The sequence below is a fragment of the Bombina bombina genome, chromosome 3, assembly GCF_027579735.1.
Source record: "Bombina bombina isolate aBomBom1 chromosome 3, aBomBom1.pri, whole genome shotgun sequence".
In the NCBI taxonomy this organism is placed as follows: domain Eukaryota; kingdom Metazoa; phylum Chordata; class Amphibia; order Anura; family Bombinatoridae; genus Bombina; species Bombina bombina.
This window is the reverse complement of record NC_069501.1, coordinates 153,093,406-153,118,580: the sequence shown is the minus strand read 5'-3', so window position 1 is coordinate 153,118,580 and position 25,175 is coordinate 153,093,406. Positions and strand designations below refer to the sequence as shown.

At 39.6% G+C, this 25,175-nt stretch overlaps 1 protein-coding gene across 2 annotated transcripts in view; it reads left to right on the top strand.

The window, feature by feature from the left end:
• The window catches only part of USP25 (ubiquitin specific peptidase 25), a 458,760-nt gene that overhangs the window by 41,086 nt on the left and 392,499 nt on the right, over nucleotides 1–25,175 (top strand). For both annotated transcript variants that reach the window (XM_053706014.1, XM_053706013.1), the window contains exon 2: nucleotides 19,553–19,630. In XM_053706014.1, coding sequence (XP_053561989.1) covers nucleotides 19,553–19,630 — 78 coding nt within the window. The remainder of the gene's footprint in view (nucleotides 1–19,552; nucleotides 19,631–25,175) is intronic.

The following is a 25,175-nucleotide window of genomic DNA, read 5'->3' as shown; positions in this document are numbered from 1 at the left end:
CTGGCATTCCATTGTAGTGGTTCTGGTGTGTAACTGTTTGGTCTGCTGTGATAGTGGTTCGGATTGAGGAAATCTTGTCTCTGAAGAAGTTCGCAAATGCTTCACATTTATCCTGAGAAAAGTTGGTGGGGCTAAGAATGCATGCTGGTTTGCAGAGCCTTTCTACTGTGTGAAACAGTTGCCTGGGTCTATTGTGGGAGAGTGCAATTTCGCAGGATAAAAATGAATATTTTTTCTGAGTTATCTTGGATTGATATTTATTTAGATGTTTGGTAAGAGCGGCTTTATCCTCTGGACCATGTGTACTGCGCCACTTTCTCCCGAGTTTAAGTCCTGTCCTTTTCATTTCTCTGATGGAGCTATCAAACCATGGTGCATTGTTGTGGGTTTGGACAGTGCGTATGCGAGATGGTGCAATGCTTTCTAGGGTGTCTCTCATGGTTTTGTTGTAGAGTCGGACTAAGGAGCTGGGATCTTCACAGGTGCTTATTAGTTCACTTAGATCCATATGTGATGCTACATCCAGTGTTGTCACCCCTTTTAATGAGCGGTGTTTGACCAAGTTCTGAGGCTGGTGTCTGGTTGATTGTGATACAATGGAGAAGTGAATGGAGTGGTGGTCTGACCAGGTAACTGGGTTTACAGTTACTGTTGACACTTCTAGTCCAGACTGAAACACTAGATCAAGTGTATGTCCTTTTCTGTGGGTGGGAGTGGTGACTATTTGTGTAATGCCGAGTGTACTCATCAAGCTGAGGAGATCCTGCCCAAGCAGGGATAGGGTGTTGTCAATCCAAGTGTTAAAGTCTCCTAATATAAGCCATCTGGGGTGTTCAATGATTAAGCCAGCCAAAAGGTCTGGGAGTTCCTGAAGAAATCTCTTCCCATCTCCTGGGGGTCTGTATATTAGCAGTATTCGGAATCCTCTCTCTATTGAGAGGCTGGCAGCTACACATTCAAAAGATTGGGTTTTGTGGACTGAAATTGGTCTGGGATTTAAGGATGATTTTGCACAGATCATAACTCCGCCTCCCTTGCGATCTTGTCTCGGGCGGTGGAACACTGTGTAATTGTCTGGAATAGCTGCCTCTAGAATAGGCCCTGCATTTTCATCTAACCATGATTCTGTGATGCATGCTAATTCGCATGTTTCAATAAGGTCGGAAATAATAGCTGTTTTGTTTTTTATTGATCTGGCATTGCATAGGATTGCTCTGATAGGACAGTCTTGGGAGTTTTTGCTCTGTACTTTGGTGACAACGTGTCTTCTAATAGGGATCACACATTTTCTTGATTTGATAGTGCGGTTTTTGTGGCTTTTAGGTTGGATCACTTCAATTGGGCTTTCAGGTGGACAGGGTGGTGGGGCAGCTGTGATAGTGTCAGGATATAGAACTTTAAATTTTGATTTTCCTCCACGACAGCCCCTGTCGGTCCCTTTGAAAATGCTGAGTGATTTTAGGGTAGCCACTAGTGAGAGACTGAGTGCTGAGACCGCTTTTTGGGGTCTTAAGGAGTGCAGATGTGAGGGCGTATAGGTGGTCATTCCCTCTGCAGTGAAGGGGTTAAAATAGCTTCTAGTATTTGTAGGAATGTTAGCAGTGGGGGCTGGTTACATTGCCCTGCTCTATAGCAGTGATTTGCAACCTTTTTTTTTGCTGTGGCACACTTTTTTACATTAAAAAATCCTGTGGCACACCACCATCCCAAAATTTTACAAAATCACACATTGTAGCCTAATACAGGATATATATACAGTATATATATACACACACACATTGTACTGTGCTGTCATGCCATGCCTCTTACAAACTATACATGACACATTGACATTCATTCACAAACAATCATAATGATTGTCTGTGAATGAATGTCAATGTCATGGTTGTAAATGATGCCTGATGAGCCTGTCGCATGCCTCCCAATATTTCAAAATTTGAAAGAGGGACACCCCCGCACTGTTTTCAGTCTGTCGTGGCACACCTGAGGATCTCTCACGGCACACTAGTGTGCCACGGCACACTGGTTGAAAAACACTGCTCTATAGGATTCAGGCCAGAGTGAGGTGTGAAATTTTGCACTTCAGGCTACATTGTAGATAACAGATAAGAAAGCATGCAGGGGTTTTAAAACCAATGTATTTTAGTAAAATAGACTTAATCAATTAGTTTTTCTTGTGTTTAGAAATGAAATCTGAGCATTGCTAAATGGATGATGAAATCCAAAACCCAATTTGTGCATGGGTTGAGTCTGTTTTTTTTTAGTTTAAGTGTATCTCTTTCTGGTAGTAAGATGGTCCGGTGGGAGTATATTTTCATCCGTTGAGTATCTCACTTTAGTAATGTCATCCGTTCAATTTTTATGAGTCTAGTTGTGCGTTATGTGGAGTCGGTATTGGTCCTTGAAATAATTATGATGAATTTTGAATGTAAGAAGGTTAAAATTAAGATAAATCCAGAAGAGGTCAGGAGCCTGAGGAAAGTGGGGCAGCCAGCCGCGGCATGTACCATATATGAGAGGGCAATACACGTGTACGGTATATGAAAGGGCAATACACATGTACGTTATATGAAGCCAGTACACATGTACAGTGTATATAAGAGGGCAGTTCATGATTTAGAAAGAACATGCAATATTTAATAATTTCCATTTGACTTTTCTTATTTAATTTGCTTGTTGTCTTAGTATCCATTGTTGAAAAGCCTGCATAGGTAGGCTCAGAAGCAATGCACTACGTGAGCTTGCTGCTTGTCACTGGCTCACCCAATGTAGTCAGCTAGGCCCCAGTAGAGCAAAGGATTCCAAGAGATTGAAGCAAATCTGATAATAGAATAGTATGCTCTATCTGAAACCCAAAAGTTATCTTTCACGATTTTGTCCTTTAAAGGGACAGTCTACAATAGAATTTTTGTTTTAAAATATAGATAATCCCTTTATTACCTATTCTCCAGTTTTGCACAACCAACAGTTATATTAATATACATTTTACCTCTGTGATTACCTTGTATCTAAGCATCTTTTGATAGCCCCCTGATCACATGACTGTGACTATTTAAAATCTATTGAGTTTCATTTAGTACTGTGTTGTGCTAACTCTTAAATAACTTCCTGGACGTGAACACATTGTTATCTTTATGGCCCACATGAACTATCAGTCTCCTGTTGTGAAAAGCAAATACAAAAGCATGTGATTAAGAGGCTGTCAATAGAGCCTTTAAAACAGGCAGACATTTATAGGTTTAAATGTTATAAAGTGTATTAATCTAACAATGTTTGTTGTGCAAAGCTGGGGAATGGGTAGTAAAGGCATTATCTATCTTTTTAAACAATAACAATTTTTGTGTAGACTGTCCCTTTAAGGTCTATTTATCAACTTTGTATGTTAATTTTATAACATTTTGCTGTGAAGATGGGGCCTGTTATTTCTGCAGACACAAATTCTCAGTTTTGAGAACTACAAAACCAATAATATGTGATAATATCTTCAAGATAGAAAAATTGTCCAAAATAATATGACAGAAACTAGGGATGCACCGAAATTTCGGCCACCGAAATTTTCGGCCGAAAATGGGCCTATCCCATTTCGGCCGAAAGAGGGGAAAATCGGCCGAAAATTGCATCTTCTATGTAAAAGTAAATTAACCCTTATGCCCCACGAAATCATCCCCTGGCAGACAGATATTTATCCCCCAAAGTGTCCTCCCCCGTGCCTCACCGACCGCTATAACCAGTTGCAAGCTGATCCTAAATTTAGCCCCGTGTGGCTGGGTTATTTCCAGGCCATATTCAAATGAACTACATGCCCCAGAATGCCTCGCGGTTAGAGGGGGTGCGGCACTGTGGGCTGGGCTGTTCACTCCCTGTCTTGAAGCAGAGCAGAGCGGCATGAGAAGGAACTTGCCGTGTCAGGTGACTTTTATGATACTTGCCTGTAGAGCCGTATAGTTACTTGTGGATCCTCCGGTCAGTGAGTGTGTGAAAGGCTAATACGTATATTTACCCGTATCTGGCTCCCTGTCTAACTGTGATTTTATTTGAAAAAGCAGCTCATTGAGTCCTGCAGGATGAGCTGCTTTTTCAAATAAAGTCACGATTAGACAGGGAGCCAGATAAGGGTAAATATATGTATGAGCCTTTCACACATTCACTGACAGGACGATCCGTTACAAGTAACTATATGGCTCTGCAGGCAAGTGTCATAAATTTCACCTGACACGGCAAGATTAGGAGACTTCTGTGTAAACAGAGCGGGCTGCAGCGTGGTGTCATTACAAGCAGCTGTCCCCTCCTCCTCCTTAGAACTGCATAACGAGCTGTTTGCCAGATAAGAGTGAATATAAACATGTAGGAGCCGTTTGCACACTGACAGAACTGTAATTGTTTGGGCTACAATCCACAAGCAGTACACTTGTAATACCATCTCCTGCATTCCTCTGTGTGCCTCAGTCCCATGTCTTAATTCTTAACCCCATGCTGCCTGCTGATTTAGGATTGTGTCAAAATGTTCAAAAGTATGTGTATAATATATATATATATATATATATATATATATATACTGTGTGTATATATATATATATACTGTGTGTGTGTGTATATATATATATATTATATATATATATATATAATATATATATATTATATATATATATATATATATATATATATATATATTATATATATATATTATATATATATATAATAAAAAGTCTTATATTAATAATAACATTATAGAAAAAAAACTTTTAAAATAATTTGGTGGAAAAAGTCATTTTCGGTTTCGGTTTCGGTTTTCGGCCAAGGGCATCCTGCATTTTCGGTTTCGGTTTCGGTCTAGAATTTTCATTTCGGTGCATCCCTAACAGAAACCTTTGGGAGAGCATGACATTGTGAATGGATTAATGGAATTAATTTACCCCATAAAAAATATTACAGCCATGAATATACAGCATCTTGCTATATAAATAAAAACTAATCTATATTTCAGGATGAATAATATTTTGAATAATAATGTATCTTAAATAGAAACTATCTTTTATATAGATTTTTCCTCAGAAAGCATTTTATTTAGTAATGCACTGAAATGGGAATTTTGGACCTGAACCGAAACCAAAAATCCAGGATGCACTTGGCCGAATAATTCTTCAAATTATTTTAAAATAGTTTTTTCTTTCATGTAATTGGCAAGAGTCCATGAGCTAGTGACGTAAGGGATATACAATCCTACCAGGAGGGGCAAAGTTTCCCAAACCTCAAAATGCCTATAAATACGTCCCTCACCACACCCACAATTCAGTTTTACAAACGTTGCCTCCTATGGAGGTGGTGAAGTAAGTTTGTGCTAAGATTTCTACGTTGATATGCGCTTCTCAGCATTGTTGAAGCCCGATTCCTCTCAGAGTACAACGAATGTCAGAGGGACGTGAAGGGAGTATCACTTATTGAATACGATGATTTCCCTAACGGGGGTCTATTTCATAGGTTCTCTGTTATCGGTCGTAGAGATTCATCTCCTACCTCCCTTTTCAGATCGACAATATACCCTCAATTTACCATTACCTCTACTGATAACTGTTTCAGTACTGGTTTGGCTATATGTGGATGGGTGTGTTTTGGTAAGTATGTTTTTTATTACTTAAGACATCTCAGCTATGGTTTTGCACTTTATGCATTTATATAAAGTTCTAAATATATGTATTGTACTTGTATTTGCCATGAGTCAGGCTCATGTATTTCCTTCTGCAGACTGTCAGTTTCATATTTGGGGAAAATAAATATTTTTAAGAATTTTTTTTCTTACCTGGGGTTTAGTCTTTTTTTCAATTTACTATTTTCTTTGGCGGGTTCGCCAAATGCTAGAATTTATTACGTCATTCTTAGCGCGAGATTTTTTTGACGCAAAAAATACGTCTATGACGCTACGTCGTCATTTCCGGCGTCATAGTTAACGCCGAAGCCCTAAACACGGTTGCGTCATTAGTGACGCGAGTGTGTCATTTCCGGTTATTATTGGCGCCAAAAAAGTTTTCAGTTACGCTGTGCGTCATACTTGGCGCCAAACTTTTTCATTATTTTAATACCCCATTGATGTTTGCCTCTTGCCTTTTTCTCTATCAGAGGGCTATGCTATTTTGCTTTATATGTTGTTTTTTCTTCTGAGGCAGGATCAGATTGAGACATCTTGCAAAATGTAAAAGAAAAAACAACATATAAAGCAAAATGATCAATTTCCTTATATGACAGTTTCAGGAATGGGAAAAAATGCAAATAGCATAGCCCTCTGATAGAGAAAAAGGCAAGAGGCAAACATCAATGGGGTATTAAAATAATGAAAAAGTATCTGCTGGAACTTTGCTGTCTGACATCGGTTCTACCAAAGCAAAGTGCATTTGTTGTAAGTTTGTGGAAATTATTTCTCCGAATGTCATTTGTAATAGTTGTCATGATAAACTTTTACATGCAGATAGTGTGTCCATCAGTAATATTACATTGCCAGTTGCAGTTCCTTCAACTTCTAATGTACATGATATACCTATGAATTTTAAAGAATTTGTTTCTGATTCTATCCAGAAGGCTTTGTCTGCATTTCCACCTTCTAATAAACGTAAAAGGTCTTTTAAAACATCTCATTTAGTTGATTAAATTTCAAATGACCAACAACATAATAATTTATCCTCCTCTGATGAGGATCTATCTGATACAGAAGATCCTTACTCAGACATTGACACTGACAAATCTACTTATTTAAAATAGAGTATATGCGTTCTTTATTAAAAGAAGTGTTAATTACTTTGGATACTGAGGTAGCCAGTCCTCTTGACGTTAAGTCTAATAAACATTTTAATGCTGTTTTTTAAACCTCCTGTGGTTTCTCCAGGGGTTTTTCCTATTCCTGAGGCTATTTCTGATATGATTTCTAAGGAATGGAATAAGCCAGGTACTTCTTTTATTCCTTCTTCAAGGTTTAAAAAATTGTATCCTTTACCAGCAAATTCTATAGAGTTTTGGGAAAAAATCCCCAAAGTTGATGGGGCTATTTCTACTCTTGCTAAACATACCACTATTCCTATGGAAGATAGTACTTCCTTTAATTATCCTTTAGATAGGAAGCTTGAATCTATCACCATCGTTTAGTTCAAGGGGCTTCTTTTGTTCGGCCAACCTGGACTGTGGTCACAACAGATGCAAGTATTTCAGGTTGGGGAGCTGTTTGGGGATCTCTGACAGCACAAGGGGTTTGGAAATCTGAAGAGGCGAGATTACCAATAAATATTTTAGAACTCCGTGCAATTCTTTGGCTCTTCAATTTTGTTAGAGAGAACCGTTCATTTGTTTTCAGACAGACAATATCACAACAGTGGCATATGTCAATCATCAGGGTGGGACTCACAGCCCCCAAGCTATGAAAGAAGTATCTCAAATACTTGCTTGGGCGGAATCCAGCTCCTGTCTTATCTCTGCGGTGCATATACCAGGTGTAGACAATTGGGAGGCGGATTATCTCAGCCGTCAAACTTTACATCCAGGGGAGTGGTCTCTCCATCCAGATGTGTTTTCTCAGATTGTTCAGATGTGGGGTCTTCCAGAGATAGATCTCATGGCCTTTCATCTAAACAAGAAACTTCCCAGATACCTGTCCAGGTCCAGGGATGTTCAGGCGGAAGCAGTGGATGCGCTGACACTTCCTTGGTGTTATCATCCTGCTTACATTTTCCCGCCTCTAGTTCTTCCTGAAAGAGTGATCTCCAAAATTATCATGGAACAATTGTTTGTGTTGCTGGTGGCTCCAGCATGGCCACACAGGTTTTGGTATGCGGATCTGGTTCAGATGTCCAGTTCCGTTAAGGCCGGACCTACTGTCTCAAGGTCCGTTTTTCCATCAGGATGTCAAATCATTAAATTTGAAGGTATGGAAATTGAACGCTTAGTACTAAGTCATAGAGGTTTCTCTGACTCGGTTATTAATACTATGTTACAAGCTCGTAAATCTGTCTCTAGAAAGATTTATTATAGAGTTTGGAAGACTTACATTTCATGGTGTTCTTCTCATAAATTCTCTTGGCATTCTTTTAGAATTCCTAGAATTTTACAGTTTCTTCAGGATGGTTTGGATAAGGGTTTGTCTGCAAGTTCCTTGAAGGGACAAATCTCTGCTCTTTCTGTTTTATTTTAAAGAAAGATTGCTATACTTCCTGATATTCACTGCTTTGTACAGGCTTTAATTCGTATTAAGCCTGTCATTAAACCAATTTCTCCTCCTTGGAGTCTTAATTTGGTTTTGAAGATTTTACAGGCTCTTCCATTTGAGCTTATGCACTCTTTGGACATTAAACTGCTTTCTTGGAAAGTGTTATTCCTTTTGGCCATCTCCTCTGCTAGAAGAGTTTTAGAGCTATCTGCTCTTTCTTGTGAGTCTCCTTTTCTGATTTTTCATCAGGATAAGGCAGTTTTGTGGACTTCTTTTCAATTTTTACCTAAGGTTGTGAATTCTAACAACATTAGTAGAGAAATTGTTGTCCCTTCCTTGTGTCCTAATCCTAAGAATTCTTTGGAAAGATCCTTACATTCTTTGGATGTGGTAAGAGCTTTGAAATATTATGTTGAAGCTACTAAAGATTTCAGGAAGACTTCCAGTCTATTTGTTTTATTTTCTGGTCCTAGGAAAGGTCAGAAGGCTTCTGCTATTTCCTTGGCTTCTTGGTTAAAACTTTTGATTCATCAAGCTTATTTGGAGTCGGGTCAGGCCCCGCCTCAGAGAATTACAGCTCATTCTATTAGATCAGCCTTTAAGAATGAAGCTTCAGTTGATCAGATTTGCAAAGCAGCAAATTGGTCCTCATAAACTGCCTGAGTAGCAAAAAGCAGAAATGAGCAAAATTTGAGTTTTTGTAATAAAATTTCTTTGAATTCTGCAATTGTCAAATTGCAATGCTGGGGTACGATTTTCTATGAAATATTAGCTTCACAAACAGGTTTAACTGAATATACACCAATAACTGTTGACACTGTTGGTCTGTACTAGACAAATATCCATTATTGGCATTGTTGCAAACAAATGTGGCACTTCTATATTGCATATGACATTGTTATAAGAGCATTCAAATATGACGTCCACATGTAATGCTATAATGTTGCTTCTCATAGTGCAAGTCTATGAGAATCAATGTTTAAATATTATTAAATATTTCACTATCTATGCTTTTATCTTAAAGTAGGGAAAAACTGTTTGGGCATGTAGGTTTTGCCATACATCTGACAGGAAGCCATATATGATTAAAGGGACATACTAATTAAACTGTATTTCATACTTGAATTAAAAACATTTTTGTAATAAACTGTATGAGCAAGAAATATTTCAGAAGCATATTTACATATGCTGCACATGCCCAGTGCTCCTGCATTTAATCTTTGTATTTACTCAGAGTAGGTGGTGGTTTCTATGAGTCACCAATGTGTTACACTATGCTGTCAGCTCTCTGAGTAGGCATGGTGTTTGAATGCGAGTTTACTAGGCATACATAGCATATGTACATATGCCCCTGAAACATTAATAACTTTCCTTCTTTTAAAAAAAAGAATCACTATCTGTAACAGCTATAGATATTACACTTAAAAAGAAACAATGTAAAGGAATAAGTGTGTGAATGACAGCTCCTCAAAAAGGGGGATTAGTCTTTAAAGGGACAGTGTACACAAATTTTCATATGACTGCATGTAATAGACACTACTATAAATAAGAATATGCACGGATATTGATTTAAAAATCCAGCATAACATTTTTTAAAAACGTATTTAGAAGCTCCTAGTTTAGCACTGTTGAAGAAGTTAGGCTGGGACACACGCGTAGCCACCAATCAGCAAGCACTACCCAAGTGCTGAACCTAAAATGGGCAGGCTCTTTAGCTTTCATTCCTTCTTTTCATATAGATATACCAAGAGAACGAAGAAAATTTGATAATAGGAGTAAATTAGAAAGTTGCTTAAAATTGCTTGCTCTATCTGAATTATGAAAGAAAACATATGGGTTTAGTATCCCTTTAAATGATAACATTTTGGTTTGAGTTTTTCATAACCTCCAACCGCCCATCCATTTAAAAACTGCTGTACCACACCTGTGGTATAGAGACTGCAAAGTTTACACTCCCATTTCCCTGTTGAGCTGTGATAGCAGTGCAGAGAAGCGCATGTGCATTTAAACATAGAAGGACAAAACACGTATGGCTTTTCAGCACTCCTAACTTGGCTTGGCAGGGAAAACAGGAGCATGCACTTTGCAACTGAACTAGATGGGTGGTTGGTGCTATGTAAAATTCTAAAAATAAATAAAAATTAAGATATGGTATAATCTGCTGTAGAAAAAAGTCATATATCTCTAATAATTTAAAGGGACATTTTTATCCCCTTTAATGTATTCCAATGGTCCTTTTTTACATGCTGGAGTGTATTTGTACACAGCTCCTTTCTCCAACATAGGTGTGTCCGGTCCACGGCGTCATCCTTACTTGTGGGATATTCTCTTCCCCAACAGGAAATGGCAAAGAGCCCAGCAAAGCTGGTCACATGATCCCTCCTAGGCTCCGCCTTCCCCAGTCATTCTCTTTGCCGTTGCACAGGCAACATCTCCACGGAGATGGCTCAGAGTTTTTTGGTGTTTAAATGTAGTTTTTATTCTTCTATCAAGAGTTTGTTATTTTAAAATAGTGCTGGTATGTACTATTTACTCTGAAACAGAAAAGAGATGAAGATTTCTGTTTGTAAGAGGAAAATGATTTTAGCAACCGTTACTAAAATCGATGGCTGTTTCCACACAGGACTGTTGAGAGGAATTAACTTCAGTTGGGGGAAACAGTGAGCAGACTTTGGCTGCTTGAGGTATGACACATTTCTAACAAGACTTGGTAATGCTGGAAGCTGTCATTTTCCCTATGGGATCCGGTAAGCCATTTTCTTAATTTTCAATATAAGAATAAAAGGGCTTCACAAGGGCTTTAAAGACTGGTAGACATTTTTCTGGGCCAAAACGATTACTTTATAAACATATTTAATGGTTTATAACTTTGGAGAGTTATTTTAATCTTGGGAATTTTATTAAAAAAACGGCAGGCACTGTATTGGACACCTTTTTCACTGGGGGCCTTTTCTAGTCATAGGCAGAGCCTCATTTTCGCGCCACTAATGCGCAGTTGTTTTTGAGAAGCAAGGCATGCAGATGCATGTGTGAGGAGCTCAGATCCACTGAAAAAGCTTATTGAAGGCGTCATTTGGTATCGTATTCCCCTCTGGGCTTGGTTGGGTCTCAGCAAAGCAGATACCAGGGACTGTATAGGGGTTAAATGTAAAAACGGCTCCGGTTCCGTTATTTTAAGAGTTAAAGCTTTCAAATTTGGTGTGCAATACTTTTAAGGCTTTATGACACTGTGGTGAAATTTTGGTGAATTTTGAACATTTCCTTCATACTTTTGCGTATATTCAGTAAAAAAGTGTGTTCAGTTTAAAATTTAAAGAGACAGTAACGGTTTTATTTTAAAAACGTTTTTTGTGCTTTGTTATCAAGTTTATGCCTATTAACATGTCTGAACTATCAGATAGACGATGTTCTGTATGTTCGGAAGCCAAGGTTCCTCTCCATTTAAATATATGTGATGAATGTGACAAACAAAGTAGGGACAATGATGCCACTGATAATAATGTTGCCCAAAATGATTCCTTAAGTGAGGGGAGTAAGCATGGTACTGCATCATCTCCTTCTATGTCTACACCAGTCTTGCCCACTCAGGAGGTCCCTAGTGAATCTAGTGCGCCAATCCTCCTTACTATGCAACAATTAACGGCTGTAATGGATAATTCTATTAAAAACATTTTAGCCAAAATGTCCACTTATCAGCGAAAGCGCGACTGCTCTGTTTTAGATACTGAAGAGCATGAGGACGCTGATGATAATGGTTCTGACATGCCCTTACACCAGTCTGAAGGGGCTAGGGAGGTTTTGTCTGAGGGAGAAATTTCAGATTCAGGAAAAATTTCTCAACAAGCTGAACCTGACGTTATTACATTTAAATTTAAATTGGAACATCTCCGCGCTCTGCTTAAGGAGGTGTTATCTACTCTGGATGATTGTGACAATTTGGTCATTCCAGAGAAATTATGTAAGATGGACAGGTTCCTAGAGGTCCCGGTGCCCCCCGAAGCTTTTCCTATACCCAAGTGGGTGGCGGACATTGTAAATAAAGAATGGGAAAGGCCCGGCATACCTTTTGTCCCTCCCCCTATATTTAAGAAATTATTTCCTATGGTCGACCCCAGGAAGGACTTATGGCAGACAGTCCCCAAGGTCGAGGGGGCGGTTTCTACTCTAAACAAACGCACCACTATCCCTATAGAAGATAGTTGTGCTTTTAAAGATCCTATGGATAAAAAATTAGAGGGTTTGCTTAAAAAGATGTTTGTTCAGCAAGGTTACCTTCTACAACCAATTTCATGCATTGTTCCTGTCACTACAGCAGCGTGTTTCTGGTTCTAGGAACTAGAAAAGTCGCTCAATCAAGCATCCTCTTATGAGGAGGTTATGGACAGAGTTCAAGCACTTAAGTTGGCTAACTCTTTTACCTTAGACGCCACTTTGCAATTAGCTAGATTAGCGGCGAAAAATTCAGGTTTTGCTATTGTGGCGCGCAGAGCGCTTTGGCTGAAGTCTTGGTCAGCGGATGTGTCCTCCAAGAACAGATTGCTTAACATCCCTTTCAAGGGGAAAACGCTGTTTGGCCCTGACTTGAAAGAGATTATTTCAGACATCACTGGGGGAAAGGGCCACACCCTTCCTCAGGATAGGTCTTTTAAGGCTAAAAATAAAACAAATTTTCGTCCCTTTCGCAGAAACGGACCAGCCTCAAATTCTACATCCTCTAAGCAAGAGGGTAATTCTTCTCAAACCAAGCCAGCCTGGAGACCGATGCAAGGCTGGAACAAAGGTAAGCAGGCCAAGAAGCCCGCTACCGCTACCAAGACAGCATGAGATGCTGGCCCCCGATCCGGGACCGGATCTGGTGGGGGGCAGACTCTCTCTCTTCGCTCAGGCTTGGGCAAGAGATGTTCAGGATCCTTGGGCGCTAGAAATAGTTTCTCAAGGTTATCTCCTGGAATTCAAGGAACTACCCCCAAGGGGAAGGTTCCACAGGTCTCAATTGTCTTCAGACCAAATAAAAAGACAGGCATTCTTACATTGTGTAGAAGACCTGTTAAAAATGGGAGTGATTCATCCTGTTCCATTAGGAGAACAAGGGATGGGGTTTTACTCCAATCTGTTCATAGTTCCCAAAAAAGAGGGAACATTCAGGCCAATTTTGGATCTCAAGATCCTAAACAAATTTCTCAAGGTCCCATCGTTCAAGATGGAAACCATTCGGACAATTCTTCCTACCATCCAGGAAGGTCAATTCATGACCACGGTGGATTTAAAGGATGCGTATCTACATATTCCTATCCACAAGGAACATCATCGGTTCCTAAGATTCGCCTTTCTGGACAAGCATTACCAGTTTGTGGCACTTCCATTCGGACTAGCCACTGCTCCAAGAATTTTCACAAAGGTACTAGGGTCCCTTCTAGCGGTGCTAAGGCCAAGGGGCATTGCAGTAGTACCCTACTTGGACGACATACTGATTCAAGCGTTGTCTCTACCTCAAGCAAAGGCTCATACGGACATTGTCCTAGCCTTTCTCAGATCTCACGGGTGGAAAGTGAACGTAGAAAAAAGTTCTCTATTCCCGTCAACAAGAGTTCCCTTCTTGGGAACAATAATAGACTCCTTGGAAATGAAGATTTTTCTGACAGAAGCCAGAAAATCAAAACTTCTAAGCTCTTGTCAAGTTCTTCATTCTGTTCTTCTTCCTTCCATAGCGCAGTGCATGGAAGTAATAGGTTTGATGGTTGCGGCAATGGACATAGTTCCTTTTGCGCGAATTCATCTAAGACCATTACAACTGTGCATGCTCAGACAGTGGAATGGGGATTATACAGATTTGTCCCCGACGATCCAAGTAGATCAGAGGACCAGAGATTCACTCCGTTGGTGGCTGACCCTGGACAACCTGTCCCAAGGGATGAGCTTCAGAAGACCAGAGTGGGTCATTGTAACGACCGACGCCAGCCTGGTGGGCTGGGGCGCGGTCTGGAAACACCTGAAGGCTCAGGGTCTATGGTCTCGGGAAGAATCTCTTCTCCCGATAAACATTCTGGAACTGAGAGCGATATTCAATGCTCTCAAGGCTTGGCCTCAACTAGCAAAGGCCAAATTCATAAGGTTTCAATCAGACAACATGACGACTGTTGCATATATCAACCATCAGGGGGGAACCAGGAGTTCCCTGGCGATGGAAGAAGTGACCAAAGTAATTCAATGGGCGGAGCTTCACTCCTGCCACTTGTCTGCAATCCACATCCCAGGAGTGGAAAATTGGGAAGCGGATTTTCTGAGTCGTCAGACATTTCATCCGGGGGAGTGGGAACTCCATCCGGAAATCTTTGCCCAAATAACTCAATTATGGGGCATTCCAGACATGGATCTGATGGCGTCTCGTCAGAACTTCAAGGTTCCTTGCTACGGGTCCAGATCCAGGGATCCCAAGGCGACTCTAGTAGATGCACTAGTAGCGCCCTGGACCTTCAACCTAGCTTATGTGTTCCCACCGTTTCCTCTCATTCCCAGGCTGGTAGCCAGGATCAATCAAGAGAGGGCTTCGGTGATCTTGATAGCTCCTGCGTGGCCACGCAGAACTTGGTATGCAGACCTGGTGAATATGTCATCGGCTCCACCATGGAAGCTACCTTTGAGACGGGACCTTCTTGTTCAAGGTCCGTTCGAACATCCGAATCTGGCATCACTCCAACTGACTGCTTGGAGATTGAACGCTTGATTTTATCAAAGCGTGGGTTCTCAGATTCTGTCATTGATACTCTTATTCAGGCTAGAAAGCCTGTAACTAGGAAAATTTACCATAAAGTATGGAAGAAATATATCTGTTGGTGCGAATCGAAAGGATTCCCATGGAACAGGGTAAAAATTCCTAAGATTCTATCCTTTCTACAAGAGGGTTTGGAGAAAGGATTATCTGCAAGTTCTTTGAAGGGACAGATTTCTGCTTTATCTGTTTTACTTCACAAGAAGCTGGCGGCTGTGCCAGATGTTCAGGCTTTTGTTCAGGCTCTGGTTAGAATCAAGCCTGTTTACAAACCTTTGACTCCTCCTTGGAGTCTCAATTTAGTTCTTTCAGTTCTTCAAGGGGTTCCGTTTGAACCCTTACATTCCGTAGATATTAAGTTATTATCTTGGAAAGTTTTGTTTTTGGTTGCAATTTCTTCTGCTAGAAGAGTTTCAGAGTTATCTGCTCTGCAGTGTTCTCCTCCTTATCTGGTGTTCCATGCAGATAAGGTGGTTTTGCGTACTAAACCTGGTTTTCTTCCGAAAGTTGTTTCTAACAAAAATATTAACCAGGAGATAGTTGTGCCTTCTTTGTGTCCGAATCCAGTTTCAAAGAAGGAACGTTTGTTGCACAATTTGGATGTAGTTCGTGCTCTAAAATTCTATTTAGAGGCTACAAAGGATTTCAGACAAACATCTTCCTTGTTTGTTGTTTATTCTGGTAAAAGGAGAGGTCAAAAAGCAACTTCTACCTCTCTCTCTTTTTGGCTTAAAAGCATCATCAGGTTGGCTTATGAGACTGCCGGACGGCAGCCTCCTGAAAGAATCACAGCTCATTCCACTAGGGCTGTGGCTTCCACATGGGCCTTCAAGAACGAGGCTTCTGTTGATCAGATATGTAAGGCAGCGACTTGGTCTTCACTGCACACTTTTACCAAATTTTACAAATTTGATACTTTTGCTTCTTCTGAGGCTATTTTTGGGAGAAAGGTTTTGCAAACCGTGGTGTCTTCCATCTAGGTGACCTGATTTGCTCCCTCCCATCATCCGTGTCCTAAAGCTTTGGTATTGGTTCCCACAAGTAAGGATGACGCCGTGGACCGGACACACCTATGTTGGAGAAAACAGAATTTATGTTTACCTGATAAATTACTTTCTCCAACGGTGTGTCCGGTCCACGGCCCGCCCTGGTTTTTTAATCAGGTCTGATGATTTAATTTCTCTAACTACAGTCACCACGGTATCATATGATTTCTCCTATGCAAATATTCCTCCTTTACGTCGGTCGAATGACTGGGGAAGGCGGAGCCTAGGAGGGATCATGTGACCAGCTTTGCTGGGCTCTTTGCCATTTCCTGTTGGGGAAGAGAATATCCCACAAGTAAGGATGAAGCCGTGGACCGGACACACCGTTGGAGAAAGTAATTTATCAGGTAAACATAAATTCTGTTTTTATTTATTGTAGCTGCCTGTTTAAAGGGACAGTCAACCCAAAAAATGTCCTTACTCCTACAGATAATGTTTACTAGGATAAATATTTCAAAATGTAGCGCAATTTTGCTAAATATATTGTTTTCAAGAAAAATTACTTACTACATGTCCCTCTGGAGTTTTGAAATGGCCGCCAGCCCCCTCCTCTATTTCGTCATAACCCTTTTTCCTTCCTTCCTCTTCAGCAAGAAATTTATCGTGCCTCTACGTTCCCGTTTTTTGCGCCTGCGCAATGCGCCGATTTTAGTGACCTTTGGAAGCAGGCTCTGTATCCTAGCAGTTTCTATATGCGGCGGACCAGTTGGCTTCTCTTCTACCGCCGCATATAGAAACCGCTAGGATACTGAGCGGTACTGATGATCCTGAATTCTGCTAATTTTACGTCACATTAGATTTTCCTGGACGGCCCCCGCTCACAGTTTATAACCAAAAATATGACAATAAAGCAGCCAAGCACTCCAACGGCAGGCTCTCAGCACTCCACACCGCAGCTAGGGTGCATCTAACCTTGTGTCTATTAGTTTATCATGCATTTAAATCCAAACACAAGCTTCACTAGGTCATCATTATAAGACCCCGGAGATGATGCAGCTTTTAACTAGTAACCGTAGGAATACCTGTTGCTTACAGAGCCATCTGCAGTCTAGCAGTATTGGAAGGGCAGGTCTCAAAATACTACTGGAAGTTGGTTACTCTGCCAATCCGAGCTGCAGGGAAGCTGTGGAATTCTCTAGGGCACGCTTGCTAACATCCTTTTACTGCAACTTTGTACTTAATTGCAAAGGTATATTATCTTCAGTCTCCTTTATCCAAACATTTCACCCAATTGGGCTTCTTTTGCGCAGCCCAGAAGAAGCCCTATTGGGTCAAGCGCACGTAGGCTTGGTTTATTTGCAATAAGAAGAGTGAAGATTATACACCTCTGCAATAAAGTACAAATTTTCACAATCATTATACCTTTTTGTTGATTCTTACTAAAATCTTAATTTTCTAACTGTACAGTATCTGAATCATGATTTATTTTGACTTCTATTTAGTAATGTCATATAAAAAGCGAATTGGATGTACCACCATATGCTAGAGACAAAATGGAGATAATTCCCTTTTTCATATCTTACTAGTCACCATGGTGTGTGCAGCTCCCACAAATATGTAAATATCTGCTTTTTTCCCCCCATGTGTCCTAAATTTGTTTATAATGTAGTCAACCACTTAATAAGAATAAGCGCCATGTTATTGCTGTCACTGTGACTAAAGTTGTGAGCAGTCTGGTCCAATATAAAAACATCTCTATAAATGACAAGTGTCAAACAGTATCTGATCTATAAGCTTTGCCTGTTTAATCCTTATTCTTAAGAATGGTACAAAAACCTTTTACTCTAGTTAAGAGGACTTGTGAAAGACCGATATTTGACGCTTGTCATTTATAGAGATGTTTTTATATTGGACCCGACTGCTTACAACTTTAGTCACAGTGACAGCAATAACATGGTGCTTATTCTTATTAAGTGGTTGACTACATTATAAACAAATTTAGGACACATGGGGGGAAAAAAGCAGATATTTACATATTTGTGGGAGCTGCACACACCAGGTGACTAGTAAGATATGAAAAAGGGAATTATCTCCATTTTTTCTCTAGCATATGGCGGTACATCCAATTCGCTTTTTATATGACATTACTAAATAGAAGTCAAAATAAATCATGATTCAGATACTGTACAGTTAGAAAATTAAGATTTTAGTAAGAATCAACAAAAAGGTATAATGGTTGTGAAAATGTGTACTTTATTGCAGAGGTGCATAATCTTCACTCTTCTTATTGCAAATAAACCAAGCTTACGTGCGCTTGACCCAATAGGGCTTCTTCTGGGCTGCGCTAAAGAAGCCCAATTGGGTGAAATGTTTGGATAAAGGAGACTGAAGATAATATACCTTTGCAATTAAGTACAAAGTTGCAGTAAAAGGATGTTAGCAAGCGTGCCCTAGAGAATTCCACAGCTTCCCCGCAGCTCGGATTGGCAGGGTAACCAACTTCCAGTAGTATTTTGAGACCTGCCCTTCTAATACTGCTAGACTGCAGATGGCTCTGTAAGCAACAGGTATTCCTACGGTTGTCCCGCTAGTTAAAAGCTGCATCATCTCCGGGGTCTTATAATGATGACCTAGTGAAGCTTGTGTTTGGATTTAAATGCATGATAAACTAATAGACACAAGGTTAGATGCACCCTAGCTGCGGTGTGGAGTGTTGAGAGCCCGCAGTTGGAGTGCTTGGCTGCTTTATTGTCAGACATATTTTTGGTTATAAACTGTGAGCAGGGGCCGTCCAGGAAAATCTAATGTGACGTAAAATTAGCAGAATTCAGGATCATCAGTACCGCTCAGTATCCTAGCGGTTTCTATATGCGGCGGTAGAAGAAGAGAAGCCAACTGGTCCGCTGCATATAGGAACTGCTAGGATACTGAGCCTGCTTCCAAAGGTCACTAAAATCGGCGCATTGCGCAGGCGCAAAAAACGGGAACGCGGAGGCACAAGAAGATTCCTGCTGAAGAGGAAGGAAGGAAGGAAAAAGGATTATGACGAAATAGAGGAGGGGGCTGGCGGCCATTTCAAAACTCCAGAGGGACATGTAGTAAGTCCTTTTTCTGGAAAACAATATATTTAGCAAAATTGCGCTACATTTTGAAATATTTATCCTAGTAAACATTATCTGTAGGAGTAAGGACATTTTTTGGGTTGACTGTCCCTTTAAACTGCCACCTACATTAAAAATATAAATAACAAAGTTATTCTTCTTAGAAAAGCTATACACAAAGTGGGGGTATGAGAGAGATTTTTGTATCTGAAATTGCTGGTTGTGCCCAGCCATAAGTAGCATTTTAATTCCTCACTATGTTTAGACATAGATAAGATTAGCAGGTCTGCTTTACATTTTTATGGGCATGTCCTTGAGAAGAACAGGCGTTGATGGTTTTAGTGAGCAAAACCAGCTATTTCAAATACAAAAATACTCTGCAGTAAGAATAACAAGTTATTTGGAAATAAATTTAGTACAGTGTATTTTTAAACATGAAATATTAACATTTCTAAAATTCTACAGTGACCTGAAACATCTGATCCATTAAGACTTTTTTTTCTTTCCCCAGCACCAACAGACCTTTTTGAATCAACTGAGGGAGATCACTGGTATCAATGACCTTCAAGTACTACAGCAAGCACTAAAGGTATGTAGCTGCATTTAACTTTGTGCATTGTTTGTGTTTTAAAGTGATACTAAAACATTTTCTCTCATGATTCAGATAGAACATACAATTTTAAGCCACTTTCTAATTTACTCCTATTAATGTTTCTTCGTTCTCTTGGCATCTTTATTGAAAAAGCAGGAATGTAAAGCTTAAGAGCCGGCCCATTTTAGGTTCAGCACCCTGGATAGGGCTTGCTGATTGGTGGCTACTTTTTTAATTTTAATTTCTTTTTTTTACTTTGGACCCTTAACGCCATTCCTAGACCTAAACTACCAGTGGCCATGAAATAAATAGTATGTGGCAAAGGCCTCATACAGGACCCAATTTTACCATCAGAAATCAAATAATTTTTAAAAGTACATGAAATTGTATAGAAAATGTTATAAAAAATCATTGCAATATACTTTAGAAAGCAGCCGTTTTGATTAAAAACGTATCTTTGTTTTTTTCACAGCCAGAGCAGCTTCCCCGCACTGAGATCCTCTCTTCACACGTCATCAATAACTAATCCAGCTTCCTCCAATCACGGCATGGCCTCAGGCAATGACTACCCTGGGGGAAAAGCCTTGATTGGAGGAAGCTGGATTAGTCATTGATGACGTGTGAAGAGAGGATCTCCGGGTGGGGGAAGCTGCTCTAGCTGTGAAAAAAACAAAGGTAAGTTTTTAATCAAAACGGCTGCTTTCTAAACTTTGATGAATGAAAGTGCCCCTGTTTTTAATAGTATTTTTAAAAACCTGGCTTTCATTCATCAAAGTTTACCTTCACTTTAAGATGGCGGGAACAATTGTGGGGTGGGGAGGGAAGAGAGCTGTTTGAGAGGGGTCAGGGAGGGATCCGGGTGTGGGATGTGTCAGGTGGGAGGCTGATCTCTACACTAAAGGTAAAATTAACCCTACAAGCTTACCTAATTAACCCCTTCACTGCTGGACATAATACACGTATGGTGCACAGCGACATTTAGTGGCCTTCTAATTACCAAAAAGCAACGCCAGTCATATATGTCTGCTATTTCTGAACAAAGGGGATCCCAGAGAAGCATTTACAACAATTTGTGCCATAATTGCACAAGCTGTTTGTAATTACTTTCAGTGAGAAACCTAAAGTTTGTGAAAAAGTCAACGATTTCTTTTATTTGATCGCATTTGGCGGTGAAATGGTGGCATGAAATATAACAAAATGGGCCTAGATCAATACTTGGGTTGTGTACTAAAAAATATATATACATGTCAATGGATATTCAGGGATTCCTGACAGATATCAGTGTTACAATGTAACTATCGCTAATTTTGAAAAAAAATTGGTCTACTTGTATTTATTGCCCTATAACTAGCAAAAAAAAAGCAAAGAACATGTAATCATTGGGTATTTCTAAACTTGGGACACAATTTAGAAATGGGTGTTTTTTGGTGGTTGTAGATGTGTAACAGATTTTGCGGGTCAAAGTTAGAAAAAGTGTGTTTTTTTTTTTTTTTCAATTGTTTCATCAAATAGTATATAATATGTGTGGGTACAGTAAAATGAGTAAGAGGAAAATTGCAGCTAAACACAAACACCACAGAAATGTAAAAATAGCCCTGGTCCCAAACGGTAAGAAAATTGAAAAGTGTTGTGGTCACTAAGGGGTTAATGTTTTCTCCCCTTTATTTGTTCCAATGATCTGATTAACCTGCTGAAGTGTATTAAATTGATTATAAATAGCTATTTTACCTTTTATATCAACCTTTGAAATAGCTGATTTTGCCAGTTGTATCCCTACCTGTACTGAAAGTTTCTATACTTAAAGGGACACTGTACCCAAATATTTTCTTTTGTAATTCAGAAAGAGCATGCAATTTTAAGCAACTTTCTAATTTACTCCTATTAGCAATTTTTCTTCGTTCTCTTGCTATCATTTTTTGAAAAAGAAGGCATCTAAGCTTTTTTTTGGTTTCAGTACTCTGGACAGCACTTTTTTATTGGTGGATGAATTTATCCACCAATCAGCAAGGACAACTCAGGTTGTTCACCAAAAATGGGCCGGCATCTAAACTTACATTCTTGCATTTAAAATAAAGATACCAAGAGAATGAAGAAAATTTGATAATAGGAGTAAATTAGAAAGTTGCTTAAAATGTCATGCTCTATCTGAATCACAAAAGAAAAATTTTGGGTACAGTGTCCCTTTAAGTATAGGCTATAGGAAAGTTGTGTAATTATAGCAGTAGAAATTATAAACCTCCCCCCCCCCCCCTGTTGGGGGTTAAGATATAAGTAATACAATGTACAAAGAAACGAGATCTGATTTCCCAGCACACTCAGCCCATTTTAAGGGGTGGTGGTTTCATAGAAAAAAGCCATTTATTTAACACAAAAAACAAACCTAAATAACTGGAATTTCAGAGATAACTTGTCCAAAGTACTGAAGAATTTTTTAGCATTTTTGCTATAATTCCGTTTTAAAGGAAAAATGGTGATTGTTTTTATATATATATATATATATGAATATGAAAAGTGCTAAAAAGGAAAAGCTGTGTAATCATAGCAGTAGAAATAATAGCCCCCCCCCCCCCCCCCCCGCGATGGGGGTTAGGAGATATAAGTAATACAATGAAACAATAAGATCTGTTTTCCCAGCACACTCAGTCCATTTTAATGGGTGGTGGTTTCATAGAAAAAAAACATTTATTTAACACAAAAAAACAAACCTAAAGAACTGGAATTTCAGAGATAACTTGTCCAAAGTACTGGATCATGTTTAGCATTTTTGCTATCATTCTGTTTTAAAGGAAAAATAAATGGCCTTTGTTTATATACCGTATGTGTGTGTGTATATATATATATATATATATATATTGGCCATAAATGACAGTTTCAGCTTTTAACTAGCTACTTATTCTCAGAATTCAGAAATTATTGTAAAATTACATAAAAAAGTCAACAAAAATATATAAAAAGATCACATCCCATGAAAACCAGTTGCTTTCTAACTGCAAAAAAACACCAAAGAGGTTACAGGTATATCCGAAAATATCCTCTGCAGTATATTTCCTTGCACTGGATGGGCTCTCAACAGGGGAGTAAGGCCTCAACAAGCTGGTAAGAACAGTGGAGGGTTCTTCAGTCAAGGTAAGTGACTCAGACACCACACATAGCCCATTCACTACTAGTATCCTATTCCTTAGATACCAAAATAGTTTGGGGGGGGGGGGTTTCCAGCCCTTGCACTTGGTATTTTACCTATGTGCTTTACACCAAAAATTTTGAAATTTTGGCTCCAGATTTTTCAGTATCTCTCTTTACATTCCCCTTAGCAGCTCTCTTATAATTTTTTTAGCCACAAAAAATATTTTTTAATATTTTATTGTAACGTCTAACTGTGTCTTTAAGAGAACCATTGATGCAGTTAGCGGTTCTCTTCCTTTTCATAGCAGTTAGGTTGGGGATCAGTTAGGGACCATCTGGATAACAGGTTTTTTTGCTCTTATTTTTTAAAAAATTCTTTTTTTCTTTTTTTTTTTCTTTCTTCAGGCAGTTGCCTGTACTTTTTTGCGGCAGTTAGCACCACCCCATTTCCTTGGCGCCCTTTCTCCTCATCTCCACTGCTCTGAAAACATTTTTTCTCTCTGGCACCCTACAGACTTTTTCTCATCTTGAATTTAACCCTTCAAAGCCCAGAAAGTTGTGAGTACCCTCATAAGTGCTGCTAAGTGGGTGAGAAATGTTCACATAACCTTTTATGTGTTTTAACATTTTTTTGGTGCCTACATTTCTACCTTATAGAAGGTTAATAGGTGTATTTAAGGGCTGTCACTTGTATTATTGTTAATACAATTGTTTTTCTTTTGTACATTTAATCTGTACTTCAGTATTTCACAGATAAATATGTCTGACCCATTAGAGGGAACCTCCAGGGATTTTAATGCAGCTCAGGAAACAAATACTGTTCATTTTCCCTGTTTGTTTTGCCAAACTGTTCTAGTGGACCAGATTAATCAGCTATATGTTAACTCTGTCCCATGTTTCCAGTTTCCAAGCTATTATTCTGTTAGTTTGACTGTCAGATATCTAGTGCCCATGTCTGTCTATATGACTCAATGGAATAACACAGATTTTTCACTTGAGTTTCAAAATACTTAACAAAAGACTATGACTGCGCTTCTGTGGTCTGGTAATTGCCACTAACAGCTCTAACGTAAATCTGGAAATTTGTTTCATACTCCCTGTCGCTCTCAGGGAACTGAGCATTTAGCTCTGTTACCACCTAGTTTTCAGTCCTCTGACTCAGAGTCCTTTTCTAAATCCTCTGAAGGTGAAATCTCTTCAGATGACTCTGGTAACTGAAACAGAGCCTGATTCCATTTTCAGATTTAGAGTGGCTCATATTCGTTTCCTTCTACAGGAAGTTCTGAACACCCTAGAAATGTCAGATCAGAATACGGAAATTTCAAAACCTGTCTCATAGTGGAGATTCCTTTTTGATCCTTGGAGCCTCTTTTCTTCTGCCTAATTGGACCTTGATCACTACAGATGCAAGGGAGATGCGCAGAGTGTGTGGTCTCGGGAGGCAAGGTTATCCATCAATGTTCTAAAACTTTGTGCAATCCTTTGGACTGTTCACTTTTTGGCCCCTCCTCAGTCAGGCAAAAAATCATCCCTTTTCAGTCAGACAATGTCGGGGCTGTAGCATACATCAATCATCAGGGTGGGACTCGAGTTAAGTTTCTCACAGTCTACCTGGGAAGCAGATTACTTAAGTCAGCAGTCAGTACATCCAGGAGAATGGTCTCTTCATCAGGATGTGTTCAATCAACCAAGCCTAAGATGGGGTCTTCCAGAAATAGACCTTTATGGCATCCAAGCTAAACCACAAACTTCCAGTTTATTGCTCAAGGTCAAGAGATCCAAGAACTCATATGATGTCTGGAGCTCAGGAACAGCTGGAGCTTCCTGCAGCTCAGACGTACAGGGAGTGCAGAATTATTAGGCAAATGAGTATTTTCATCATCCTCTTTATGCATGTTGTCTTACTCCAAGCTGTATAGGTTCGAAAGCCTACTACCAATTAAGCATATTAGGTGATGTGCATCTCTGTAATGAGAAGGGGTGTGGTCTAATGACATCAACACCCTATATCAGGTGTGCATAATTATTAGGCAACTTCCTTTCCTTTGGAAAAATGGGTCAAAAGAAGGACTTGACAGGCTCAGAAAAGTCAAAAATAGTGAGATATCTTGCAGAGGGATGCAGCACTCTTAAAATTGCAAAGCTTCTGAAGCGTGATCATCGAACAATCAAGCGTTTCATTCAAAATAGTCAACAGGGTCGCAAGAAGAGTGTGGAAAAACCAAGGCGCAAAATAACTGCCCATGAACTGAGAAAAGTCAAGCGTGCAGCTGCCAAGATGCCACTTGCCACCAGTTTGGCCATATTTCAGAGCTGCAACATCACTGGAGTGCCCAAAAGCACAAGGTGTGCAATACTCAGAGACATGGCCAAGGTAAGAAAGGCTGAAAGACGACCACCACTGAACAAGACACACAAG